Genomic DNA, 25,178 nt, shown 5'->3' with positions numbered 1-25,178 from the left:
TTCGAAATCTCTAATAGTAGTAACGAAACTAAGACTCAGTTTGATTGTTCGAATAAGCATATTCCTGTCCTAATGTTAAATATGCTGAACAAAAAGTTTAAAATTGCAATTAAAGTGAATATTAAGAACTTACTTTTCCTTCATAAAAAACCTAGAATTTTTTTTTCTACTTATGCAGATATTATAATTAGGTCTATGATTATTTTCATTTCTGTGAGAATTCGACTGAAGTCTATGTTTTTGTTAAAATTTATGTAAAATGTTGAAAATTTATACAGCAATAAATTTAGCTTTCCCCTCCTTGAAATAGTGTCTAAATTTTCAATGTAATATATTTTTATTACTTTTAATTCTAAAAATATATTTTATTAATTTGATTTGATATTAAAAACAATTTGATTGTTAACGTCACACTATATTAACTGTTGACCATGGTTCGGATATCATGCTTGGTAATGTTCTGACGACAATCCTTACCTATCCTGAAAATAAGTGCCGAGTTATTACGATTTAGAAATAGAAAAGTAGATTTCGATACATCAACCGTTTAAAAGGCTTCTCAACTACCAATTAATTAATTTAAAAAGCGAACTTCTTTTAGTGCAGTTGAAACAATAAACAGCCATAAGGAATTTTACTTTAGTATAAAATTAAATAAGTGCAATTTTCTAATTAATAATAAAAATATTTCGATTAAATCTCTAAAATAGTTTCAGAATTACGCATGACACTATCAACGAAATGACATTGTCGACGAAATAACTTGTCGAAGAAATGACCCTGTCGAAGAAATGACTTGTCGACGAAATGACCCTGTCGACGAAATGACCCTGTCGATGAAATGACCTGTCGGCGAAACAACCCTGTCGTCGAAATGACCTAGTCGATGAAATGGCCTGTCGATGAAGTGGTGTCGATGATATGGCCTGTCGATGAAGTGATTGTCGATGAAATGAACCAGACCCATTTTTTCTTGTTTTTAAATAAATGCCACGGAGGGGCTTCGCCGGGCCTCTCGGTCAGTGCGTGTGCCAGATACTCTCTGTCCACCTCCGGCAGTCACGGCGACAAGTTGAAATTTTTCCCTCACACCCATATTTCGGTGGGTCGGGGACCTAATTAACCTTACCTTCAAACTACTATTAGTCATAGTTTGATGGTCAGTTTTGTTTCAATAAGGTATTAATGTTTGCAATCGAAATGGAATACTGACCGTCAATCTATTATTAGTCGTAGGTTGACGGTCAGTTTTGCTTTCAAATGAAAAACGTGTAATGCCTTGCATTATCTCAGTCACATTCAGTCAACTGCAAAAATAAGGTTCATCAAAAGTTAAAATTTTTAAATCAGTCAATAGACATTAAAATTACTTCACAAAATTTTATTTACATGCAGTACAAGAATGAGGTTTCTCAATTAAAATAACTTTGAACAGTTGGATCATTATATTGTAAAACAATTTTATTATAACTAATTGCAAAAATAAAGTTACTCAAAAGAATGAACAGAAATTCGTAGAGTTATTAGGGTAAATCTCAAGGAAATATTTTATTACCTAAGTTACAAGATTAAAGTTTCCCACCGATATGATGACTCTATTCAGTTAGATTTTTGTCTTGAAAAGTTCTTTATACATTCAAGAATATAGTTTCTCACCAATATGAACATGCTTGGGCACAATCAGACTAATTATCTGAGGGAAAAACTATTATTACATTTATTAAAAGAATAAAATTTCTCCACAATATGAACACTTTGCTCTGTCAGCCGACTCTTCGTTGAAAAATTCATATTTCAAATGCTACAAGAATAAATTACTCATCAGTATGCACACGACTGTGCATAGTCAGACTAGTCCCTTTTTAAAAAAAATTCTCATAGATTACTACAACAAAAAGGTTTTTCTGTAGCATGAACAAGACTGTGCTCGGTCAGTTTATCCTTCCCTGTAAAACTCTTACTACATATACTACAAGAATAAGGTTTCTCACCAGTATGAATACAATGATGTTTTGTTAGATTCTTCTTCTGTGAAAAACTTTTATTACATATACTACAAGAATAAGGTTTCTCACCAGTATGAATACGATGATGTTTTGTTAGATTCTTCTTCTGTGAAAAACTTTTATTACATATACTACAAGAATAAGGTTTCTCACCAGTATGAACAACTATGTGCTTTGTCAGGTGAGTCTTCTGTGAAAAACTTGCATTACACATAGTACAAGAATAAGGTTTCTCACCAGTATGAATGCGATGGTGTTTTGTCAGATGACTCTTCTCTGTAAAACTTTTATAACATATACTACAAGAATAAGGTTTCTCACCAGTATGAATACGATGGTGTTTTGTCAGATGACTCTTCTCTGAAAAACTTTTATTACATGTACTACAAGAATAAGGTTTCTCACCAGTATGAATACGACTGTGCACGTTTAGAGTACTTCTCTGAGAAAAACTCTTTTGACATATACTACATGAATAAAGTTTCTCGCCAGTATGAATATGACTATGCGCAATTAGATTACATCTCTGAGAAAAACTCTTTTGACATATACTACAGGAATAAAGTTTTTCACTCACATGAACACGACTGTGCCTAGAAGGTTTCTCACCAGTATGAATACGATGGTGTTTTGTCAGATAACTCTTCTCTGAAAAACTTTTATTACATATACTACAAGAATAATGTTTCTCACCAGTATGAATACGACTGTGCACATATAGAGTACTTCTCTGAGAAAAATTCTTATGACATATACTACACGAATAAAGTTTCTCACTAGTATGAACTAGTATGTGCTGTGTCAGGTGAGTCTTCTGTGAAAAACCTCTATTACACATAGTACAAGAATAAGGTTTCTCACCAGTATGAATGCGACTGTGCACATTTAGAGTACTTCTCCGAGAAAAACTCTTACGACATATACTACATGAATAAAGTTTCTCGCCAGTATGAATAAGACTATGCACAATTAGATTATTTCTCTGAGAAAAACTCTTTTGACATATACCACAGGAATAAAGTTTTTCACCCATATGAACACGACTGTGCCTAGAAGGTTTCTCACCAGTATGAATATGATGAAGTTCTGTCAGAAAACTCATTTGAAAAAACTTTTATAGCTTTAACTATATGAATAAAATTTTTCAACAGTATGGGTAAGATAGTGTGCCGTTAAATTTTCATTTATTGAAAAACTTTAACATAAACTATATAAAAAGGTTTCTCCCCAGGATGAACACGAGAAAAAGCTTTTATAATATAGAAAAATATGAATTTTTCCCTGTAAGAAAAAGATTGTGCTACTTTCGTGATAGGTCTTTAATTCAAGTACTACAAAAATAAGGTCTCTTATCAGTATGAACATGAATGTGTAACTTCAACTTTTCGTGTAGAACTCTTATTTCTAGAAAAGTAAGCTTTCTAAACAGCATAAATCTTAGACCAAAGCAAGTCACTGTCTACTTAAAAGCTTTCATTCTATATAATCTCACATTATATTACATTATATTCACATTAAAGTCAAACTGACTTGTGCTTAGTTAAAAATTGATTTTTTGTAATAATTAATTATAATTTCACAAGAATGTTTCTCTGTAAAGTGAGTTATAGAGTTACTGTTAGGTTCTAATATTGCCAGCCAATCTATTAAAAGGCTGTGGAAACAAAGAACATAAGTAAAGTTATTACAAATACATGAAAGTTATACAATGGTGTTAATAAAGAATATCAAGGAATAATGGCATTTAAAATACAATGGAGAATTATTATAGACCGATGAGATAATAAAAATGTCTTCATTCACGTAGGCAGTGGAAATAAATTTTAAGATCACCTTTACTTGGCTAATATATTTCGTTATCTTCAAGGACCATGGAACTCAGAGCAATGCCTCCCAATTCAAATAACAACCTTTGGGGAAAAAATATAAATATTTTTTATTAACTTCATTGCATATATTCTTTTATAAGTATTAAAGCAAAATATTTAAATCATGTCAACAAATACAACAATATTCTGTAAGCATACTATTATGCTGCAATGAACAAAAGAGTATTAAATAGCTTGAGCTCATTCAGGAGTAGATATTAAAAAATGTAAACCACTAATTAGAAAGACCAGTAACTGAAAAGATATAATACTAGCCCATTCACATTTTTACTGGTCTTTTCCCATGTTTTTATAAGATTTGATTTAAAAATGTCAAGTGAATTTAAATGAAAAATTATATTACAAAAAAAAAAAAAATGAACAAGGTTATAATTATGCTGCAGTATGCTACTTTGTCACAAAAATACAGATAAAAGCAAAAATCAAAAGCAACATGCCACTCCTTTACTCTGATTCCGACTATGAGGGATCTCTGGTGATATCATAGATCTGATCAAATTTCCATGGTGTATATATATATATATATATTATGACAATAAGAATAGACAAAATAACATGTGATAAACAGATTATTTTTACAAGTTCAGCAAGTTGGAGGTAAATATTTTTATTTGAGCAATAAGGCCAGTTAACAGTTTTACTACATCACAAAATGAATAAACCCCAAAGCACCTATTCTCATTAGCTAGGATTGAAAAACTATTAATTTAAGCAGAGATGAAAATAACAGAGATGCTTGAAAGAGAATTCACAAAAGCAGCTACATTTATGATTAGCGATATACATTAACAGTGTTTTCACCACAGCGCGAGAACTCGAGAATCTCGCATATTTTTTTCTTTTCTCGCATTAAAAAATTATAACCGCGAGAAATTCGTGCATTCTATAAATCAATTTCGAAATTCGCGAATTTCTCGCATTTTCGAATAAAGCTTAGAATTACGCCATTTAGAATAAAATCCATTTCACTTTTCTTCCAGGATCTTTCATTATTTTCAACATCTGCCCAGTTATCTAGCTTCCATATTTACCAGTATTGTTCAAAACCTTTTCGAACAACAGAGCACAACCACAGAACCCCTTTCAGAACACATTTCTCTGCAACCACGTGTTTACCATAGGTTAGGTTTCTTCATGTAAGACGTTAAAATTTTTTATGTGCTGTAAGATGGACAAATACCTTGTAAAGGCAAAATCTTCTATGATGATGCACCAAATATATTCAATGGTTTAAAAAATAGAAGACGTTAAAAATATATTATAATTAAAGAAATTTTTTTTCAAGAGTTTTTGTGTTTTTTTAGTTTTTAGAAATCTCACCCTGTTCTTGAGAAAGGGTGAGAAATTCTCACCCATTTTTTTTCTATGATGAAAACACTGACATTAAGTAAGTGAAAGTTAACACAGCTTTACAATATATTTTATTTTATATTTTTTATATCCGCCGTTGAACAGCCGATCCAATTTTGGGTTTATGACAACTAATGTTCAACTCTGTAGCCTTATGATTTTGAATCAATCCAGAAGACAAGGAAACTCCTGGATCAGTAGCCCCAGAGGTATTGATTTGTTATGGGAACATTGAGGACTTTGCAACTCGGCAGATTTTACATGCATCAGTCACCATTTATTACATGGGAAGTCTTTGGCCGGCCTGGGATCAAACCCACAAACTCTTGGACATGGGCCCAGTGACCTACCAAACAGGCTATCCCGGCCCTTGCTTTACAGTATAGCATTCGCCATAATATGGTTTGTGCCAGTTATGTTTCCAATGTTCGGTGTTTTCCCTAAACATTTTCAGGAGGTCAGCACTAAAAATTAATGCAATTTTTGCTTTACTAAAAAAATGAACATTTTTTGGATTGTGAGCTTATTTGGAAACCCTTGTTTCAAAATTTACTTGATGCTTGATTTAGAAAAAACTATGCAAAACTTGTCACTAAGCTAACTGCTAACTGTAATTTGATGGGGGATATTCATATATACAATTATGCAAGCAAAAATTATCTTTCGAACTATAACTTAGACTTGAAACTGAAGAAATCTAAACTCTCACTAAAAAATTTATTTTTTAAAAATAATTTATGCTTTTTTGTCTATTTAACTTAAAAACAGAAATTTTTTTGTATAAGGCAAAGAATTTATCAATCTTAGCGATGTGTTTAGTAGAGTAAAATAAATTTATAAACTAACTACATTTAGAAAGTTTATAACAATATACAATTTGAATTTATCTTATGGTACTTGCCCACAGAAGTTTAAACTCTTAACTTCTTTAGACTAAAATTATATGAAATGATGAATAAAAAAGAAATATCATTTTATTCTTTTCTAGTTTCAACTTTTAAATATTCTGATCTGAGCATCTCTAAACAAACAAGATTAAATTTGAAAATTTTATTTTTACGCTTTAGGCTGATCATTTCAATAAAAATTCAAATTTTTGCCTCTTTTGACATTATTCTTCAAAATATAACACAAGAAAAAAAGTTACAGATAGATATTAATATTACTACAGACTTCGTAAAGAAACATACCGTTAAGATTAGTTTTTGAAGTAAAAAGGGGATAATTAATAAATCATAAGAATTTAATTTATTTAAATCTCATTTGCTTTTCTTCATCATATTAATTCTATTAGCTCGAGCATAGATACACATCCTTTTTTTTTTTGTTGTTCATAGATGGTGTTAAAAACTTGATGATAGATGGTGTTATTTCTGGGGCAACTATAAGTAACACAAAACTGAAATCGTAAAAATTTATATTTAGATTCTAATGAAAAATGATATGCATTAGCTCTAATTTGTAAGCAATTACATTTCCCTAAAAACCAATGGTTTAGGCTTGCACTTTTAGAAAAAGAGAATTTAAAAAAAAAAAAAAACCTTCTTCCACAACTGTATTTTTTTTAAAGACAGAACTAAAAAAAAGTCTTTTTAGTGAAAGTTTCATATTTTCCAATAAATAATTGAAACTGTACAGAACCAAGACATAAACTTTGACCCGTGAGCTAGAGGTTGTGCATCCCTTTGCTAGGATTCCTTTAAGAAACCCTAGCAAAGACACATTTACGACAGAGATAATGCACTAGGAAAATTAGTTTAATCTCTTTTATACGCTTATTTTTTTCAATTTTTTACAAATACAGTAGCAAATAATGCTTTTTAGTTGATGAATGGGGTATTGAGAAGTTGAATAAAAGCAAATTTGGTTGAATATAATTAAAATAAATTTTACGGACGGGGAGTGTCGAGGATTAGCCTCAAAGTAATCTAGAAGTGTTACATTTAAAGCTTTTATTAAGGAAACACTAAAAGACAAGACAAAACAATGAAAAATATTTAAAATATCGTTATGAGAAAAAGAGCAATTATTTATTCAGACTCTTTATAAAAATAAAATTCTTAGAGTGAATATATATATTATAAACAGGGGAGATTTCCGTAACGTGATCTGTGGCAGAATAATTGGCACCTTCCACGCAGAGGCTCACGAGAAACTGAAAAAAACCTCACAGAAAGGGGAGATCAACTTGATGGGTATAATTCATAGCCACCCCAGGCAACATCTACTTGATTATTTTTCTTTTTTCAAAAAATTTGCAAGTTTAAAATCCATAACAACCTTGGCTATTGTAGTTGAGCAATATCCCCCTCATTTCTAAGAAATATTGGAAAAAAAATTTGATGTCAGAAAATTTTCTTTTTACTTGACACATAATGTGCATATATCACTAGCAAAAGACAATACTAAATAATCACAAGCAAACTTGGAAAAGAGAGAATCAGACGCCTAATTTTCAAGAAGAGAGCATTTAAAACAGTTTAAACACACTGCATAAATAACTTGTCACAACTTAAATGTTTAAAAAAAAACTCTTAAACTGAGTTTTTTAATATATTGAATTATCAGGTATGAATACTCGCCTTTAATTTTATTATGTAGACGATATTGTTTTCTTATTTTATTTGCTTTTTTTCTTAACACATTAATAAGGTTTTCTTTCTGCACGAAGAAGATAAAATTATTTATTAATTTATGAAAATTCGTTTTTAACACAGCATACACACATTTAACACATAATTCATTTAGAAATTTTAAAATAAAAATTGATGCTCCTTACAGTATCTATCTTATAGCTCGCTTATCAATTACGTGGAGGGAGGAACGAAGGTTATTCGCGATCACGACGCTTGAATGCGCCATCTAGGGAGAAAACCAGCTCCATGTCTTACCCGATCTTTCCTTAGTTGCGTTGGAATGTGTGTGCTAGAAAATTTTCCCTTTTCCTAATATTTTTCAACAATTCAACAACAATTTTTATTATATTTTTCCTATTTTTTTTCAACTTTTGGAACTATATTCAATGCAGTTTTCAGTTCCATATAGTATCCAAATTTAAATTTTTCTTATCTATTTTAAAATCAAGAGAAACTACCGTTTTTCTCCACACGCTAAAGGTGAAAGCATGCAAAGTGCTAAAATAGATAGAGAGTTCTGCTCCAAGCCACCTGTAGCCTACTTTGATCATCAATAGCAAATGGATAGCTTTTAGGAATTGCAGAAATGATTGAAGTCTGTGACTGTCTGAAGTATCCATGAGTGATGAGAAAGAGAGAGCCCCGATTCATTTAAACTACCTTTACATCTACAGTATCACCAAGAGATTTTGAGCTCTCTGATTGGATTTCTCGGTATTACCTTCTGTTATGTCTGTTTGTAGCTCCTCCCCATTATCATTTTCCCGTAGTTTGTTCACAAAATGTAAATAAATCATTAATCAGATCCAGTATATATCTCATACTAATTTGAAAAAGTTTACGTTTGTTCAAAATATGAAATAGCGTCATCAAGGGTCTTTCAATGGTAACACATTTATTTAAATCTAATTTGCTTTAAAATTTATTTACATAATTTTCTTTAAATTTTATTTTCAGATTTTTCTTTACTTGTTTAAAATATTTCAGCATAATATTTTTTAATTTTAATGTTGTGAAATAGGCAAATGCAAATTAAACAACCATGTTCTGGTAAAACATCCAAATAGTACAATAATAATTATTAACATAAATTAAAGCTTTATTAGCTTGCTTTTATATGATAAATATTAAAATTGATTAATATATAAATTGAATATAATTATGAACCTCCTTATGCACTTATAGAAATTAAAATCTCTTACTTTAATTCAAGTATTAACTAAATTAAATATTTTGCAAAACCATTCAGTTCAGTTTGTATTTATTAAATGATATTTTAAAATGTATATAAATATTTTTGTGAAATTATGTTTGACTTTTTAAAAAAGATTTTATTATATTTCAGAGGAAAATATTTTTTTTAAAGGAATCTGATTTCCTTGTTGATTTTTTGTTCAATTTCACTCTTATAGACATTGTTGCTTGACAATTAGAATTTTTTGAGAAACTTCTTTCACATTTTTCCTATTGCACTTTCATGAACGCACCGTAGAGGCAAACCTGCAGTTTAATAATAATAAAAAACTATTTGCAATCCAATAGAAATGTATAATAATTAAAATATAAAATTTTTTGGTAATTTATTCTTTCATTAATCATGGTATTAATTCAATGGACAATTCATATTCATTCACTTTGATTTTAATGGGAATGATGCGTAAAAAAAATAATGAAATAAGCACCTTAAAAAACAATTGCTTGCATGATTTCTTAAATGTCAAATAATAGTTTTTCGGTATTATAAAACATTTAACAATTTAAAGAAAGCATAAAAAATAAGTTATAAATAAGAAGATATAATGCAGATCATTTAGTTTTATTTTATAAAAATAGGTAGCGCCACTAATAAAAATGTTAAATAAAAACTTATTAATTTAATTTTAGTAATCTGCAGGAAATAAATAAAATATTAATGTAATTTGATAAACATTAATTCAATATATATCAAGTTAAAACTATTGAGTCTTTCTTTTATAGCAGATATAAGAATTGAACAAGGCAATTAAACTTCGATTTTAATGTTATTCAATAAACTTGAGTGATATCAGCTTCATAAGAATTCATGCCTGCGATAATCAGAAATTTAACCAAAAAAGTTCTTCCCATAAAAATTAAATGCAAAATTTTTCTAACAATAACTAAACTAGTTACTTACCAAGAGACAAATATTTCTCCTTGAGGTTTCGAAGTTCTATTGTAAGTTTCCCAAATTCCTTTACCCACTTGTTGCAATCTCCTTAATTTAGAACATTGCTTCTAAGAGTAATAATATTTCATGAAATAGCTTCTATTTCATATTTAATGACGAAAGCAATTTCTCAGGCAAAAAAAAAAACTGTCGTTTGAAGTTGGAAAAACAATCTCCAATTCAGTTCCCCTAGAAGTATGAATAATTATGGGAACACGGAAGACTCTGTGACCCGGCAGATTGAAAGTGCACCAGTCACCATTTACTACACGGGGAATCTTTGGTCTTGGGTATCGAACTCATCTCTCAGGCAGGGGCCCAACGCCATACCAACTAGGTCCTTCTCCGAAAAAAAAAATTTTTTTTTGCGTGAAGTCTTCAGAATATTTGAATTATTTTTGAAACTGAATTATATCTGACATATTTATAACCTATCTATAAGTATTATATTTGTATAATTTTGTAAGGAAAAAAAAATCTGTTGACATTCCAGAATACTGACTGCTCCTCTCTTTTTGATTGGATGAAGAAGTTTGTTGCATGCATAAGCGTGGAGGGAACGGTGGTTATATGTGTCCCTCAATAATCCTAACCAATAAACAAAAAATTCCTGACCCACTATAGATTTAAATTCATCAAAGTAAGAACGAGAAAGAAAGAAAAACAATTTAATCTTTTCAACAAATATGAGAAGTGTTTTTCTCATGCAAGAGAACTATTGTGACTTAGTGTTTTAATTTCATTCCTCTCAAAAAATGGCCTTCTTTGTCCCCATGTTTATTTTGCCCAGTTTCACTGTATGTAGCAAATAGCTTCTAAATAAAGGAACAGGTTTCTGGTAAAAAAAAATTAAAAATTTTATAACTTATAATATGCTCTAACAGGCACTACTACAATAAGTGGCGTACGCAGAATTTTTTCAAGTGGGGGTGTTCATAATTTTCTGAAACTACTAAAAGAAATTCGAGTCTGTAATAAAGCACTATTATTTCCCTATTTTAGACAGCTAAACAATTTTGACTTTTTATTTAGACAACATTGTTTATTTAAATTTTGATTTGATTTTTTAAGTTTAAGAACATAATGTAATATCTTCTAAAAAAAATCCAATGTCATATGGGTGGGAAGTAACAGTTTGAGGGCCACTTTCACATTCATCAGATTTTTTTATGCTAGAAACGTTTTCTTCAACGGAAGTATCACATTTCTGTACAGCAGAAAAACTTACATTGGTACTAGATGCTGTCACCTCCCTAATTTCAGGTCGCGGTTTTTTCTCAAAATAATTAAAAATTGTTAAATTCTTGCGTTTCGACATCCTAAAGATCCAAGAACAGCAAATATATAAATATATATATGGATTGGTACAGAAATATCCATATATTCAATTATATATCCATATATAATATATATGGATAGATAATTTTTCACTGCATCTCCAAAATTCTCCAACTGTCTCAAAGACGACAGAACGTCTAGGATTCCAGAATCATCGCGTAAAAACCTCGCGAGTGACAGATAGTCTCGAAAACTACGCTGGCAGGACAGAAAGGAACCAGTCCGTAACAGTATCACGTGAATTTGGTTTCAAAAGTACAACCCTATTATAGTAAATGTTTTTTCAGTATTCTGAGAAATACCGTGAGTAAAAAAAAGTATGCATAAGGCAGGTAAAAATATATAGTCTCAAATAATAAAAGCTCGCATAATTTCTACTAAAATTTTTATTTTTGTCCTTTTGTCTGAGCTCAAGGGGGGTGTTTAAACCCCTAAACCCCTACCTTGCGTACGCCACTGACTACAATTGCCAATCCTAAGTCTTAAAAAAATGTAAAGGTTAGTTAATTAAAAACCATTTTTTAAGTCGATTTTTGCCCAATTATCCGGATTATTCGTTATCCGTATCAGCCTAAGTCCCCATTTATCCGGATTATCGGCACTCTACTGTTTATCTATATCGTTTCATAACTTTCATAGCAACTTTGCGGAAAAAGTAAGTGCTACTTTTCAGTCTTTTCTTAGCAGTAAATATAAAGTAGGCGTTACTTATTATCGTTATTAGGAGACTAGTAGGCGTAACTTTTGGATTGCCGTTGATAAACATACTTGCGAGAGCGAAATATAAAACTTTTAGTAAATAAAATACATTTATTATATGTATCATATTTTGGCGACTTAAATTTAAATGTAATTTTCAGGATATTTGTATTAAATTATTGATATTTTGATACCAGGATTTTAATTCAAAAATTGGTAGGCGTAACGGTTGGGTAGCTTACCAGGTTCTGCATTGAATAAGCGGAATCATTTTATTATAATTACTAATTAACCTTTTATTTTTCCAGTTCATTTAAATTAAAACTGACCTAATGATGCAGAAACTGGTAACGTATTTACATTTAAATGGAATATGCGTTTTCAGCAAAATGTATGCTTGCCTGAAAGCAATTCTAAACCTATACTTAAAAATATATATTTTGATGCGAGGAAAAAAGTAACCGTTAATTCATTTTAAATGAAAAAGAAATCATGAAATAACTTTACTAAAATCATTTACCTTTATATTTATTTTTCATCTCATTATAAATATGTACTTCGAAATACCTTCCAAAAAATTGGGTTAAAAAAAAGTACATTTTTATGGAAATTATTTAAAAACCGCGACATTTAAGTTAATCCTAATGCCTGATAAAAGTTTACCATTTACAAGAGACATCGACTCATATGCTTTTAAAAAGCTATAGAATCCTTATCACACCTACAATAATAAATTGAGAAAAACATTGCACCATTTTTAAAAAAACAAAAGTAGTTCAACTATAATTAAAGATCAAATGTTGCTGTCCAGAAGACGATTTGTAGTTAGTACTTTTTTTTTTCTTTCCTCCAAGCCCTGGGCATGTACCTAGGTTATGAAAAACCCTTAACCATATAGCCCAAGACTTGGCCACTAATCCAGCTCCACTTCAGCCTATATAACATGATATTTAAAAAAAAAAAAAAAAAAAAAAAAAAAAAAAAAAAAAAAAAAAAAATTTTTTTTTTTTTTTTTTTTTTACTGAAAGTGTGGAATTTAAAGAGAAATAAGACGAACAAAAAAAATACATGTGAAATAGGAAATAATTGAAAAGAAATGAATCAAATAAATTAATAAGAAAGAAAGAAAAAAAATAGCGTTAAAAAAAACTAATAGAGATGAAAGTATTACTAGATATAGAGAAATCTTAATAAACAAATATATATATATGTCTTTTTAGTAGGGATGTGTATAGACTTGATTGGATTGACGTAGCTCTTTTAGTTCGTGCAAGTAAGTTGGGCAGGAAGGTGAGGAGCAGGGCCGGATTAAGACCTCTTGAGGCCCTAAGCACTGAAAATATTTTGGTGCCCCCTCCTCAACAAATCAAATATATCTAGTACTAAGTCACGAGTTAATTCAAAATATAAAATCAAAATTTTTTGTAAAAAAAAGTGTTTATTCAAATTAAATAAAAAAATTAAAATAGAATCAATTGAAAACTTTTCAATTAATATTAAAAAAATAACTTATGTTTGTGTGTATGTACAATGTGTGAAAAAGCAAACACTTCGAATAACTTATGATCGAAAGTTTGAACTTTTATATACTAAGACTCAAAATACTTTAAATTAAAAAAACAGACAAATACTTTTTCTAAAAAAAGCATGCCTTTTTTTTCGATTGATTCGAATTCTTGACTCTCGAAATAAATAGCCATATGTCGAGAATTTTTCAACCCAACTAAAACATTTTAGCTCATAATAATAAAATTCATTTACAGTTCATTCTAAAAATAATTTTTAAGAAGTATTAATCATTTTATATTATTTTATTTATTAACAGAATAGTCGAAAGAACTTTAAATTGAAAATTTGAACAAATGTCATTTTGAATGACAAAATACAAAATTTAATGTGTACTAAATCAATCAAATAAACCTTAATTATTCAATTTTAAAAAAGTTATACATTTAACATTTAATTTCTCAAGAACTTTTCGACAGATTTCGTTCAAATTTTATATTTTACCATTTAAATAAATATTCTTTAAAATTATATAAAAATTTGCATATTTTTAAATTAAAAATTGTTCCGACCATTAATAATAAATAATTTTAAAAAAAAACTATTTTTGACAGGGAATTATTTTTAGGTTAATGAACTTTATTAATAGTTGCAAAATTTTTTCAATTCGTTTCAAAAGTTCTCGGGACATGGCGAAATGCATGAAACCTGCAATTGAATAAAAGAGTCCAAACTTTCAACCTAAAAAACCTTTTGGGATCTTAATTTCCATATTGTGAATACCATCAATATTTTGAGAAGCAAATATCCAAATTCAACAACAATAACATTTATATATGTCGGTAGAGGAAGCACGTTTGCCGGATTTCATAACTTAAAAAAAAACTTCTGCCCCAACTAATTAACATATTTTAAGTTTGGCCCTCAAACCCTTTGAGATCTAGTAAGTTAAAATCCGATCATTAAATCAAGAGTTATTCAAGTTTTTTACTTTTATTTTATTTTATTTTACGCACTGTATATAATACAGCATAACTTTTACATATAATAATGCTTTTCATTATTCCTTTTTCCTTATTAAACCTAATATATTAATAATGATAGGAAGAGGGGAAAAATAGTGAAGAGTAATTTTATAAATACAACAATTATCTTTAATGATCCTATAAAATCTGGATTAAAAATCTGAAATGAACTTATTCCATAATAACAACTCACTCTAGATTTCATCGGTTTAAAACAGAACTAATTATCTAATAAAATTATTACTATTTTGTTCTATATTTTGGACATTCTCGTAGTTAGTTGACCTGTCAAAGTCAAAGGTACAGAGGAGCTTAAGAGTAATAAATTACTATCAATTAAATCTTAATTTGACTATTAAAAAAAATGACCTTTTAGAAAAAATGATAGAAATCACTTAAAACTACTGCATTAAACCTGTACTTGAAATTCTCATAAGTGATAGCAGAAACTAGGTCTGAAAAAGCTGTTACAGTAAATAAACACTCTGTCCTCAATAAGTAAATAAATGCATAAACAAAATACTTTAAATAACTATAAATTCAATGATCAGATTTTCATTTACGAATTCAGAACATTCGTGTTTTTATAATACAAAACAAAAACATAAATATAGCAACCATGAATATAATATAAAAACTGAACTTAAATAATAATCAGTAGAAAATAACAGACCATCATTTTTAATTTATTCACTTTTTTTGTGTTACGATATTTTTTATTCCTGTATGCATACGCGTACATAATACCACATAAGTTTTATAGAAACTAATTTCAGGTTTGGAAAAATATAATCATATGTATGTAATTTTATTAAACCAATATTTATCTTAAACCAACTAAAATCTACTTTGCCTACTAAAATTTAATGTACTAAATATTTTACATATTCTTTACAACATTTAAAGACAAATTCGTAAAATAAATCAAAATAAAATTTGTGTATTGTTACCTAAAATTTTTATTTTAAATCGAATAACTATTTTAATTATAACGTCATAGAATGAAATTTATTTCGATAAGATCATTCATTTAAAAAATTTAATTACTTATAATACGGCAGCCCCTCTTAAAAAACATGTCACATTGTATTTTTAACAAAAGCTTGAAATTTGTTTTTATTGCTTTTGAGTATTATTGTGTAATAGAATGCTTAAATGTAAAAAAAATTATATAATTTTTAATAATTGTAATTTTATTTTTACATTTAAGTTTAATTTTTTATTATTAAAGTATAATACTATAGGAAAATTAAACTCTTCGCTTATATTGATTTAGACAAAATCAATATTGATCGATAAATAATAATTATTGATAAAATTATTTGAAGGATTTAGCTACTACCTGAAGCAACATCAGTTTTACACTATTACAGCATGCTTTCAAAAGCAATAGTTTAGAATAATGTTTTAGTAGAATAAACTTTTTCTGTGCATTCATGTAGTATTCAGTGCACTCACGTTCTGTGCATTCACGTATACACGGGGGGGTGTAAATACGAGAAATTAGTTACTGATTGTAGCATAAATAATGTTACTGGTTAAAAATTATGTCAATCAAGAAACTTTTTTTTTCCTAGACCTCCCACTTTCTTCAATCTTATAAGTCACCATTTATTTGTATATCTACCCCCCCCCCCTCGAAAGGAAGACAATTTGAATTTTCTGAGATATGCACCCTTTTTTCTTTTGAAAAAAAAGAAAAGAAGGGGGAATGAGTCCCCTATAAAGATATCTGAGATGAAAGGATGTTCTCTGTCTGTAGTAAATCAATTGGTTACACTTGTCTTATCCTTAAAGTGTTTCTTCTCAGAAAATTTAGCTTTGTATTCTAACACATATGTTGGTGACAATCACGGTGGTCCTTTTCAGGAACCTTCGAATTCATGGAATCGAATGCTGGCAACATACAGATTTTGTTGTTTTACTGGATTGTTTGTTATAGGCAGAAAGCAAGATCAGGTTAAATTGAACCACGTTTCCCAGAAGTCTATTACTTATAATAAAATAACAGGGAACAACAATATTTTTCCCACTCGTTTATGCAGAATGACCAATTTTTATTTTAAGAAAAAATTAATGGATAATAGAAATACCTTAACTAATTATTTATTTATTTCAATCTGATTTACACACGAGCTACAAGTAAAAATTAAGCACAACTATTAAAATTTTTTTTAGTGACGGAAATAATATTATATTCAAAATATTTACATGTTCAAATTATCATCATAATAAAAGTTGGTGAAATTACACACATATATTGTATATATATATAATCATTATCATTAAGGATTTTCCTTATTAGTTATTAAACATATTTTAAAATTCAATTAATAAAAATATCTTTCTTAAATTTGCTATTTATTTTTAATTTGAAATTTTCAGTACTTTTCTTATTTCTTAATTATAATTTTTACAAATTTCGTTATAAGATGCACAAAATATAGTTTACTTGCACTAAACAAAATTCAATGATTAAAAATTTTATTTTATTGCTACTTATTTCTTACATTTGCTTTCAAAATTAAATTAGTTTTAATGGGTACTCTTCTTAACGTATTTTTCAATGTCAACGAACATCCGGTTCACATTGAGAATTTACACATTTTTTGTGCTCAACTTTTACAACATTTGTATTTATACAAGACTCTAAGGACTAAGGAACCTATAATTATTTCCTTATTCAAAAACTAGCTGCTTGCATTCATATTATGTAGTATATATTTTAAATCTTAAAATCTAATTTCGTTATTCGATATATATAGATAAAAAAAATCATAAGTGATGCGAAGTGTGTGGTCATATTTTTCCTAAATTTAACCTCTCCTCCACAAAGAAATTTCGAAAAATGATACTTAAACACAGCTCCTTTTTCTTAATTTAGTGAATAAAAAAAATTATTTGACGTAAATTTTTGCAACACAACCTTTACGTAATTTGATGACTTCTTTTCCAGTTGCAATGAGAATATAATTAAAAATATAGTATAAGCAAATATTTTATGTAGTATAAACAAAAACATGCGCAGAAACTGCAAACATGCACAACATAGATTGTTTTTTCACATCAAAAATCACATTTTTTACATCATCAAACCATTGCATCAAAATTTTGTAAATCAAATTTTTTTTCATAAAAATATCAAATTTCTGGAATATTAACTTCTACAAACTGCGAAAAATATTCTGTAAACATGAATCGTAGCAGTATCTTATGGAATCATTGTAATGAATAAATAAATAGAGCTTTTATCGCATAGAAATTCACTACCTAATTTCATTATAAGACCGAAAATTTTTGATACAAACATCTTTTGTTTTTTTTTTCTTTTATTATGTGAAATTTCGTACTTAGAAATGGTTGTTATCTACTCTTAAAATGGAAGCTCAAAATAATAAATTTATTATCAATGTTTCAAAAAAAAAAAAAAATTACTGCGAACATTTAGTTAGGCTTTGTGGTGCCCCCCTATCCTCTGGTGCCCTAAGCACGTGCTTAGTGTGCTTAATGGTTAATCCGGCCTTGGTGAGGAGGCTCTGTGATTACAGTCCAGATTTAAATTGGAGTCTTGGTTGGATGAGTGACAGTTTATGCAGAATTCTTCTTTTTCTGTGCAATTTTCGATATTATGACCTTTGTATCCGCACTTCTCACAATAACAGTATGACTCAGTACATGTAGTTAGTACTGTAAAAAATCAATGCTTAAGTGCAGACGCCTAAAATGATTGGCGACTGCATTTTTGCTGTATGATTAATGTTGTAGCGTTAGACCGCCATTATACTGCCAATGCTGCTACTGTGACTGAATTTTGCATTGATTGTTGAACAAAGTTAGTAGAGATTCGTTTTTTCGACAATTATATACATTGGTTTAAAAGGAAAAAGTGTTTTTATGAAAAATTATAAAACCGTAACATTTCAGTTAATCTTTATTCGTAACTATAGATACTAATCACATCTATAATAATTAGTTGAAAATTATATACTACCACTCTTAAAATAATAAAGTAGTTATTATAGCATAAAACACAAGCATTTCATCATCTAAAGCGTCATGAAACATTTATAATCAGAAGTGCGATTGCTGAAAATTTGGCGACTGCATTAGATTGATATGAGAATAAGGAAAAATAAAGTATGTGCTCACGCCTCGTCTTGTATTATTGGCAAGGCGATTGCATTGCATAATTATATTGTAAATTCTTTTATGAGTTATGGGACAGAGTTGCTCGGGTAAATAGACATCAACTAGTCGATTACTCTAATACTTGATACTTTGAGGGCTAAATTATTAAGAAGCAAATTTAAAAAAAACAAAGTTTTATTGAACTTTAGATTGTTTTTTTCTTTTTTAACAATGCGATATCATGTTATATGTCAATATACACTACACTTGAACAGTGTGGACAGGCTTATGTTATTATGGTTCCCATGGTTTTTTAGAAAAATTTAATTCTGATATTAAATTCAACTTAAACGATAGCAGGTATTTCATTTTTTAAAATGCTACCGAACTGAACTGAATTTATTAATCGGAAAACTCAGCCCTTTTCCCATTCATCTTGAAAATACAAGCAGGTGTCAAAAACAATTTGGTCAATTTAAAGAATGTTACGGAAGAAAAGAAGAGGGACAATAATCGCCGTACAATGTTTCAAATAAAGTTTAATAAATGATGTAAAGTTTGTTTTTGTCTGTAAAATTCACAGTGTAATAAAAGCAAAATATTTGAAGAATGTTTCTATGTCCGTAATGTGTCACATGTTTGAATTGAGGAGAAAAAGTAATAATATGTGATAAATACAGGTGATAGACAGACACATTTACATATTTTGGTACTTAGAAAAGGAGGCGTCACTGCAGTAGAAAGCTGCTATGGGTCTTATTGAGAAGTCTTCTCTCATTTTCGAAACGAAAAATTTCCTTGAAATTGGCGGCCTCGCACTCGGGTGCCTGAACAAAAATGTTAAAATTTAATTTGATAATATACTGACTGATAGGATCTATTCCTTTGTTACGGATAAACCATTGAGCCTTAGTGATTTTACATAGGATTTTGTCTTGGCATATACTAATCTTGTTTAATTAGAGATAGAGACACATTAGCACGGGAATGCATATTTTAAAATTGATCTGATCATAGACAGGTATAGTAAACGTTTTAGTTTAAATTGCATATTAGAGTTGTATTGTATAGTAAGCTTTGTAGTTTGTTACAGGCTGAGCTTTGTTTGTAATATTCTGTACATGATCATTCCAGTTGAATTTAAGTTAACAGTTAAAACAAAATATTTGGCTTTGTTGACTATTGGGATGGTTTTGTTAAAGAGTACTAATTAACCAATCAGAGATGCCAACTTGCTCCGGAGAGCAAATATATGTTTTAAAGTGGTAGTTTATCAATTGTGATTCTTGGTTTAATAAATTCAATTTAGTAGATTTTTATCCACCATTATTTCTAAATAATTCGTAGGCTTATATAAATCACCTCCTTAAGATAGTTATGTCATGTTATACCAGGGGTTTCCAACTTACATGAGGCCGGGGGCCACAATTCGAAACACAAATCAGAACATTAAATATTACTGTCAGAGTTTTACCAAGTTGTACAAAACAAAAGTATTGATTTACAAATTGAAATAGGAAGTAGATTTTTAAAAATATTTAATTGTTATTAATAACATTTTTAAAAATATTAAACAAATAATAAAAATTCGGGCTACAATAACTTAATGTGCACCTATGTATTAAACAATTAATGTGCAACAGATATCTAATTGTTAAGGTATTAAAACTGACATAGTAGCACACGAAATATTCAATGAGAAAATTGAGGTTTGTCTGCTGCAACCACCAGAGAATAGATATTTGCAATTTAAATTTAAAATGTACAAACGTGTGTGAAAATATTTTCGTCCAAAATGAGTGGTTTCAAAAAGTTAAATCGGAGAATTTCTTCGAGAAAATTTCTGATACGCACATGCTAAGTTATATTCACAAAAAAAAGAAAAGAAAAAAAAAATTTAAAAAGAGCAACATACACGATTATTTTTGTATTTGAATAAATATTTTCCAGGATGCAAAACCTGAAAAATAAATTTCTTTGCACAGTTGGTATGTTAAATTTCACAGAAACGAAGAAATTAGGTTTTTATTAACGAGAAAAGTATTTTAAACTCATCTAGATTTTTTACGAAAATTTTCCTCAAAAAAAAAATGACAGCTAATATATTTTAGTTTGCGGGCCACAAAAAAGGTTTCGCGGGCCGGATGTTGGAAAATCCTGTGCTATACCTTTTAAAAAGAAGCAAAAATGGTCAAAGATTTCCAACATTTAGTTTGTAGTTATTTACAGTTTTATTAATTATTTTGGTGTGACCGGAGCAGTTGGCATCTCTGACCAATTAACTGTGTTAGGGAATTGAGAGTTCTCTTTTTATGTATTATAAATTATAAGTAGTTGTGATTTCAGATTCTTGACCTGAAATTACGTAGCTAGAAAAATGATACCATTCTTTGATGCTGTAGATTAACTTGCACTTTCTGTTAGGGTTTGGCTAAATTGGGATCTTTGGATTTTACACTTATTCCGGTAGCGACATGCTGTTATGTTTTCTCCGAGAAAGAAAAATAACCTTTTAGGGGAAACTAGGCGTTACTTTTATTAGTTAATTTTACATCTTCATAGCTATGAGCATAACGCAATCATTACTTTTCATTCATAGTAATTTAGGAGCTAGTTGGTGTAACGTTTAGTTCTCTTGAATTAAACACTCTTCAAGGGTAAAAAATAAAACTTGTTGTGAATACATTGATACTTTACCCTTTTATTTGCCTATCGTCATATTGCTGATAAAGATCAGCTGGTGCTGACGTCATAGATCACATGGTTGTCTTCTTCGAATGCAAGTACCCAATTATAATTGTATTTTTAAAAAATCCAACGATTGGATTGAGGAGACATGGCAAGCCGAAACAACATCCAGTCCTCATTGCAGAAATGTCAAATTGCTAGTAAATGCGAGTTATCGATAAATAATACAGCCATAATAAAGCAACGCGAGGTTGTTTTGGATACGGTATTAATGTTAAATGATCTGATCCTAATTTAATCACCAAAAACACCTTTAATATTAAATATAGCCCTGCAGCCGAAACATTTTTGTGGTAAAAGAATAAAGCAGCTTAAAGAAAGTAAAATTAAAAAATAAATTTTGATGTTTGCCGTTACACTGAATTGCACTCGTATTGAAATAAAAGTTCCGATATAGGTACCATATTCCGATGGAATAAAATTCCGATATAAAGTACCAGCACTTTGTAAAGTACGAGTACTTTCGTTCGTAAAATTCATTTTTACCCAAAAATATAATACTATAAACGTTACAATAATTTTTATCTAAATAGAGTGATACAGTAAATTTATAGTAATTGTTACTGTAAGAATTACGGAATGTCAGATTTTTTTTTTGTTTTAACAAGTACCGGTAAAAATGGATTTTACAGAAAAAAAGTACCGGCTCTCTAAGTACCGGAACTTTTTAACGTCATCTGGAGTTTTTCTCAGTGTAGAGCGATTATTTGGACTTCAATAGCATTAACTTTGAGTTCAAAAACCATAATTATTTCTCTGCTCACTACGCTCCCATTCTCTGCTCACTACGCTCGTCAACCCCTAGAATTGCTTCCTCTATTCCTTACAGATTGCTTCGCAAACTCAGTAGAAAATTATGTGTCTTAGCTTTGTATATATGATAGTACTTCACTTAAAGTATTGAAAGAACGCAACATATTCATTTTGCGAAACCTTTCATTTATAAATATTTCATTCAATTTAAGTGCGTTACGGTTCGGTTTATCTGCCTATGCTTCTTGGGAATTCATAGTTATAGAATTCATAACAAATAATTCATAAAATTTCCCTATGTATACTAGGGTGGGTTTTATTAACACGGGGACAATTTTTTCTTCGTTGAATCTTTCATTGCACCCGCTAAAAAGGTGCCGTTCGATATAAAACAAATATTTGGAAAGTTTCGGCTCAATAAAATAGTATTTAGAAAAAAAATAAAATAGTATTATCAAAGTTTGAAAAAAAATATTTGACTTTTCTCGAAAAATGTATATATTATACTATAAAATTCAAACAGTTGGTGGTAAAAACACAAATCTGAATTTAATATTTCATATTTCGAACTTCTTAGCAAAACTAATTGACTAAAAGATGCAAGTGTTTTTTGATAATCTTTCCAGTGAAATCAATTTAAAGTGTTTTTTTTTATTTATTTATTTTTTTTAAATTTTTTTTTTATTAAATTTTTGTAAACTATCGTGAAACGGCTCAAGTAAAATAGTTGTTAAAGGCTTCGTTACTTTATCGGAGAAATTATTAAAAATTGACAAAAAAAAAAGTAGAAAAGTCAGATTAATATGGTTTTTCCAATCTTTCGTAAAATTATCTTTTCTTAGCAATCTTTTTCTTTCGTAAGAAGATCTTTTAGAGACCCTATAGCACACAGATTTAGCATGATGAAGAAAGTCAAATGAGATTGATATAATTTAAATATATTATTGAGATTTAAAATTAATCTTCCTTTTATTTAAAAAAAAATATTCGTTGTTTCCATATGAAGAAAAGTCCAGCAAAAATATTTTCTGTGGCTGCAATTGATAAGAAAGGGTTACATTAACGTTAGTGTCTTCATGCCTTGCCTAATTAGCAAGTATAATATCTTAAAAAAAAATTGTTTTCTTTTTAAAAAAAATCATAAATTTATCATGCCAAAACTGTGAAATGGATCAGCCAAAACTGTGAAAATGGAATCTAAAAGTTTTATCTTGGTTGCATAAATATTCGTTCGGAAATGTTAAAAAAATACTAAACTAGAAAGGAATAAAATTATACAATAGCTCTTTTAGTTATCATTTCCCATTATATTCATCTAGTTTCAACGAATGAAAGATGTTAAGATTTTAAACATCAGTGAGCGAATACTGTGGGATAATCTCAAATAGTACCTTGCTATAAAAGCTTTAAATTTAAATATTTTTTAACTGTATTCTGCTATATTAAACACAATGAAAACAATACTCATAACTACGCAGTTTTTTGCCAACGCTCGCACCGATCACAGTACTGACGTAAATTATCTTCAGTGGTAGACGAATCATGGGTTAGAGTCCCTTTGCCGTCAGGCTAACCATAGGAGGTTTTCCCCTTCGTGTAATGCAAATGCGGGTTAGTTCTGACTGCTCATTCGCTTCTTTCTTAACATCTTTGATGCTAACTCAAAAAAAGAAATTTCGTCAGTTTTTTTTTTTTTTGTCCAATTTACGCGTAACCTTTTTTATGTAAGGTGGAAATAATTCATTTATTTATTTGCTGTTTCGTTCGTTAATTATTTATTTACGTGCAATTTTTTAAATAATTTAAATTTTAGTCCCAGCAATCAGAAGCGTGCCCATTCCCCAGAATAAATGAGGCGGCGATGGGAAACATTTGACCCACAACGATCCTGGGACGTCAATAACTCTACAGGGACGTGTCTTCTGGGACATAAATGACAACGCCTCCCCACCCCCCTGTCCTGTCAGGAGATGCTCCTAATAGGGTCTATTAGACTCGGGGACACCGTTATGGGTCATTAAAATATGGCAGGGGTCTTTATTTTTGTTTCATTATTTCTGTTGTGGAATATGAACTTGTTTTGATACCAGGATGTTGTAAACAGGAATCGTGGCATAATGAGGTTTATATGCGTATCTAAATTTTATATTTTCAGCAGGTACTGGACAAGATTTAAGTGAATAATTGGCTCTAATATGGAAAATGAAGCATTCAGTTTCATATCCAATAGTCTGAAAAATAACTTCCTTCCAAACATTTGAAACTTTCTTTTTCTGATGGATAATTTTTATTTTGAAGTATATCCTTTTTTTTTGAAAGATATCTAACCAAATATTATGGGATTTTAGTTTTAAAAAGAATCTAATGTTTTTTAGATATTTAACATTCAGTTTTGAGTTTATTTAGTCTTTTTGTTCCACGTGCTACGGAAACTTCCTAAAATTGTACGTTAAAATTAAGTGAAGCAAGAATATTTATATTTAGTGCACGCTTCAAGCTTTTATTTCATTTTCGAAAGCTTTTACTACTTCATAAAGTTTTATATTAAAACTAATTAATACTAGAATATTTATTTTAAGGGTACGTTTCCATCTTGTTTTTAATTTCAGTATGCTTCTACCACTTTATAAAGTTTTGTTCTAAATTAATATGAACTAGAATATTTAGTCTAAGCGTACGTTTCCAGCATTTCTTCCAGTTATTTCTTTCATATTCATAAGCTTCTACTACTTCATAAAGTTTTGTGTTTAAATTAATGGGCACAATAGAATATTTATTTGATTTTATTTGATAAGGTTACGATTTAGATATTTATTTGATTACAATATCAAGTTTTCTTTAACTTTCATAGGCTTCTGATATTTCATAATGTTATGTTAAGATTAATGTACAGTAAAATTTTATTTTAAGCG

At 29.1% G+C, this 25,178-nt stretch overlaps 1 protein-coding gene across 2 annotated transcripts in view; it reads right to left on the bottom strand.

Moving 5' to 3' along the window:
• Positions 1-1,366: 1,366 nt before the first annotated feature.
• The window catches only part of LOC107438508 (uncharacterized), a 45,245-nt gene continuing 21,433 nt past the window's right edge, over positions 1,367-25,178 (bottom strand). Inside the window, exons 1-2 of one of the 2 annotated variants that reach the window (XM_016050817.4) lie at positions 7,828-8,005; positions 1,367-3,916 (exon numbers count right to left, since the gene is read on the bottom strand). In XM_016050817.4, the coding sequence (XP_015906303.3) occupies positions 1,876-3,108 (1,233 nt within the window). In that variant the 5' untranslated portion in view covers positions 3,109-3,916; positions 7,828-8,005 and the 3' untranslated portion in view covers positions 1,367-1,875. Of the gene's footprint in view, positions 3,917-7,827; positions 8,006-25,178 lie in introns of those variants that run through there. The other variant, XM_071186098.2, reaches the window with a different exon arrangement.

The sequence above is a fragment of the Parasteatoda tepidariorum genome, chromosome 9 (genome assembly GCF_982258835.1).
Source record: "Parasteatoda tepidariorum strain Cologne lab strain chromosome 9, Ptep-v5.0, whole genome shotgun sequence".
In the NCBI taxonomy this organism is placed as follows: Eukaryota; Metazoa; Arthropoda; class Arachnida; order Araneae; family Theridiidae; genus Parasteatoda; species Parasteatoda tepidariorum.
The sequence above is the reverse complement of the archived record's forward strand: the minus strand, read 5'-3'. Positions and strand labels throughout refer to the sequence as shown.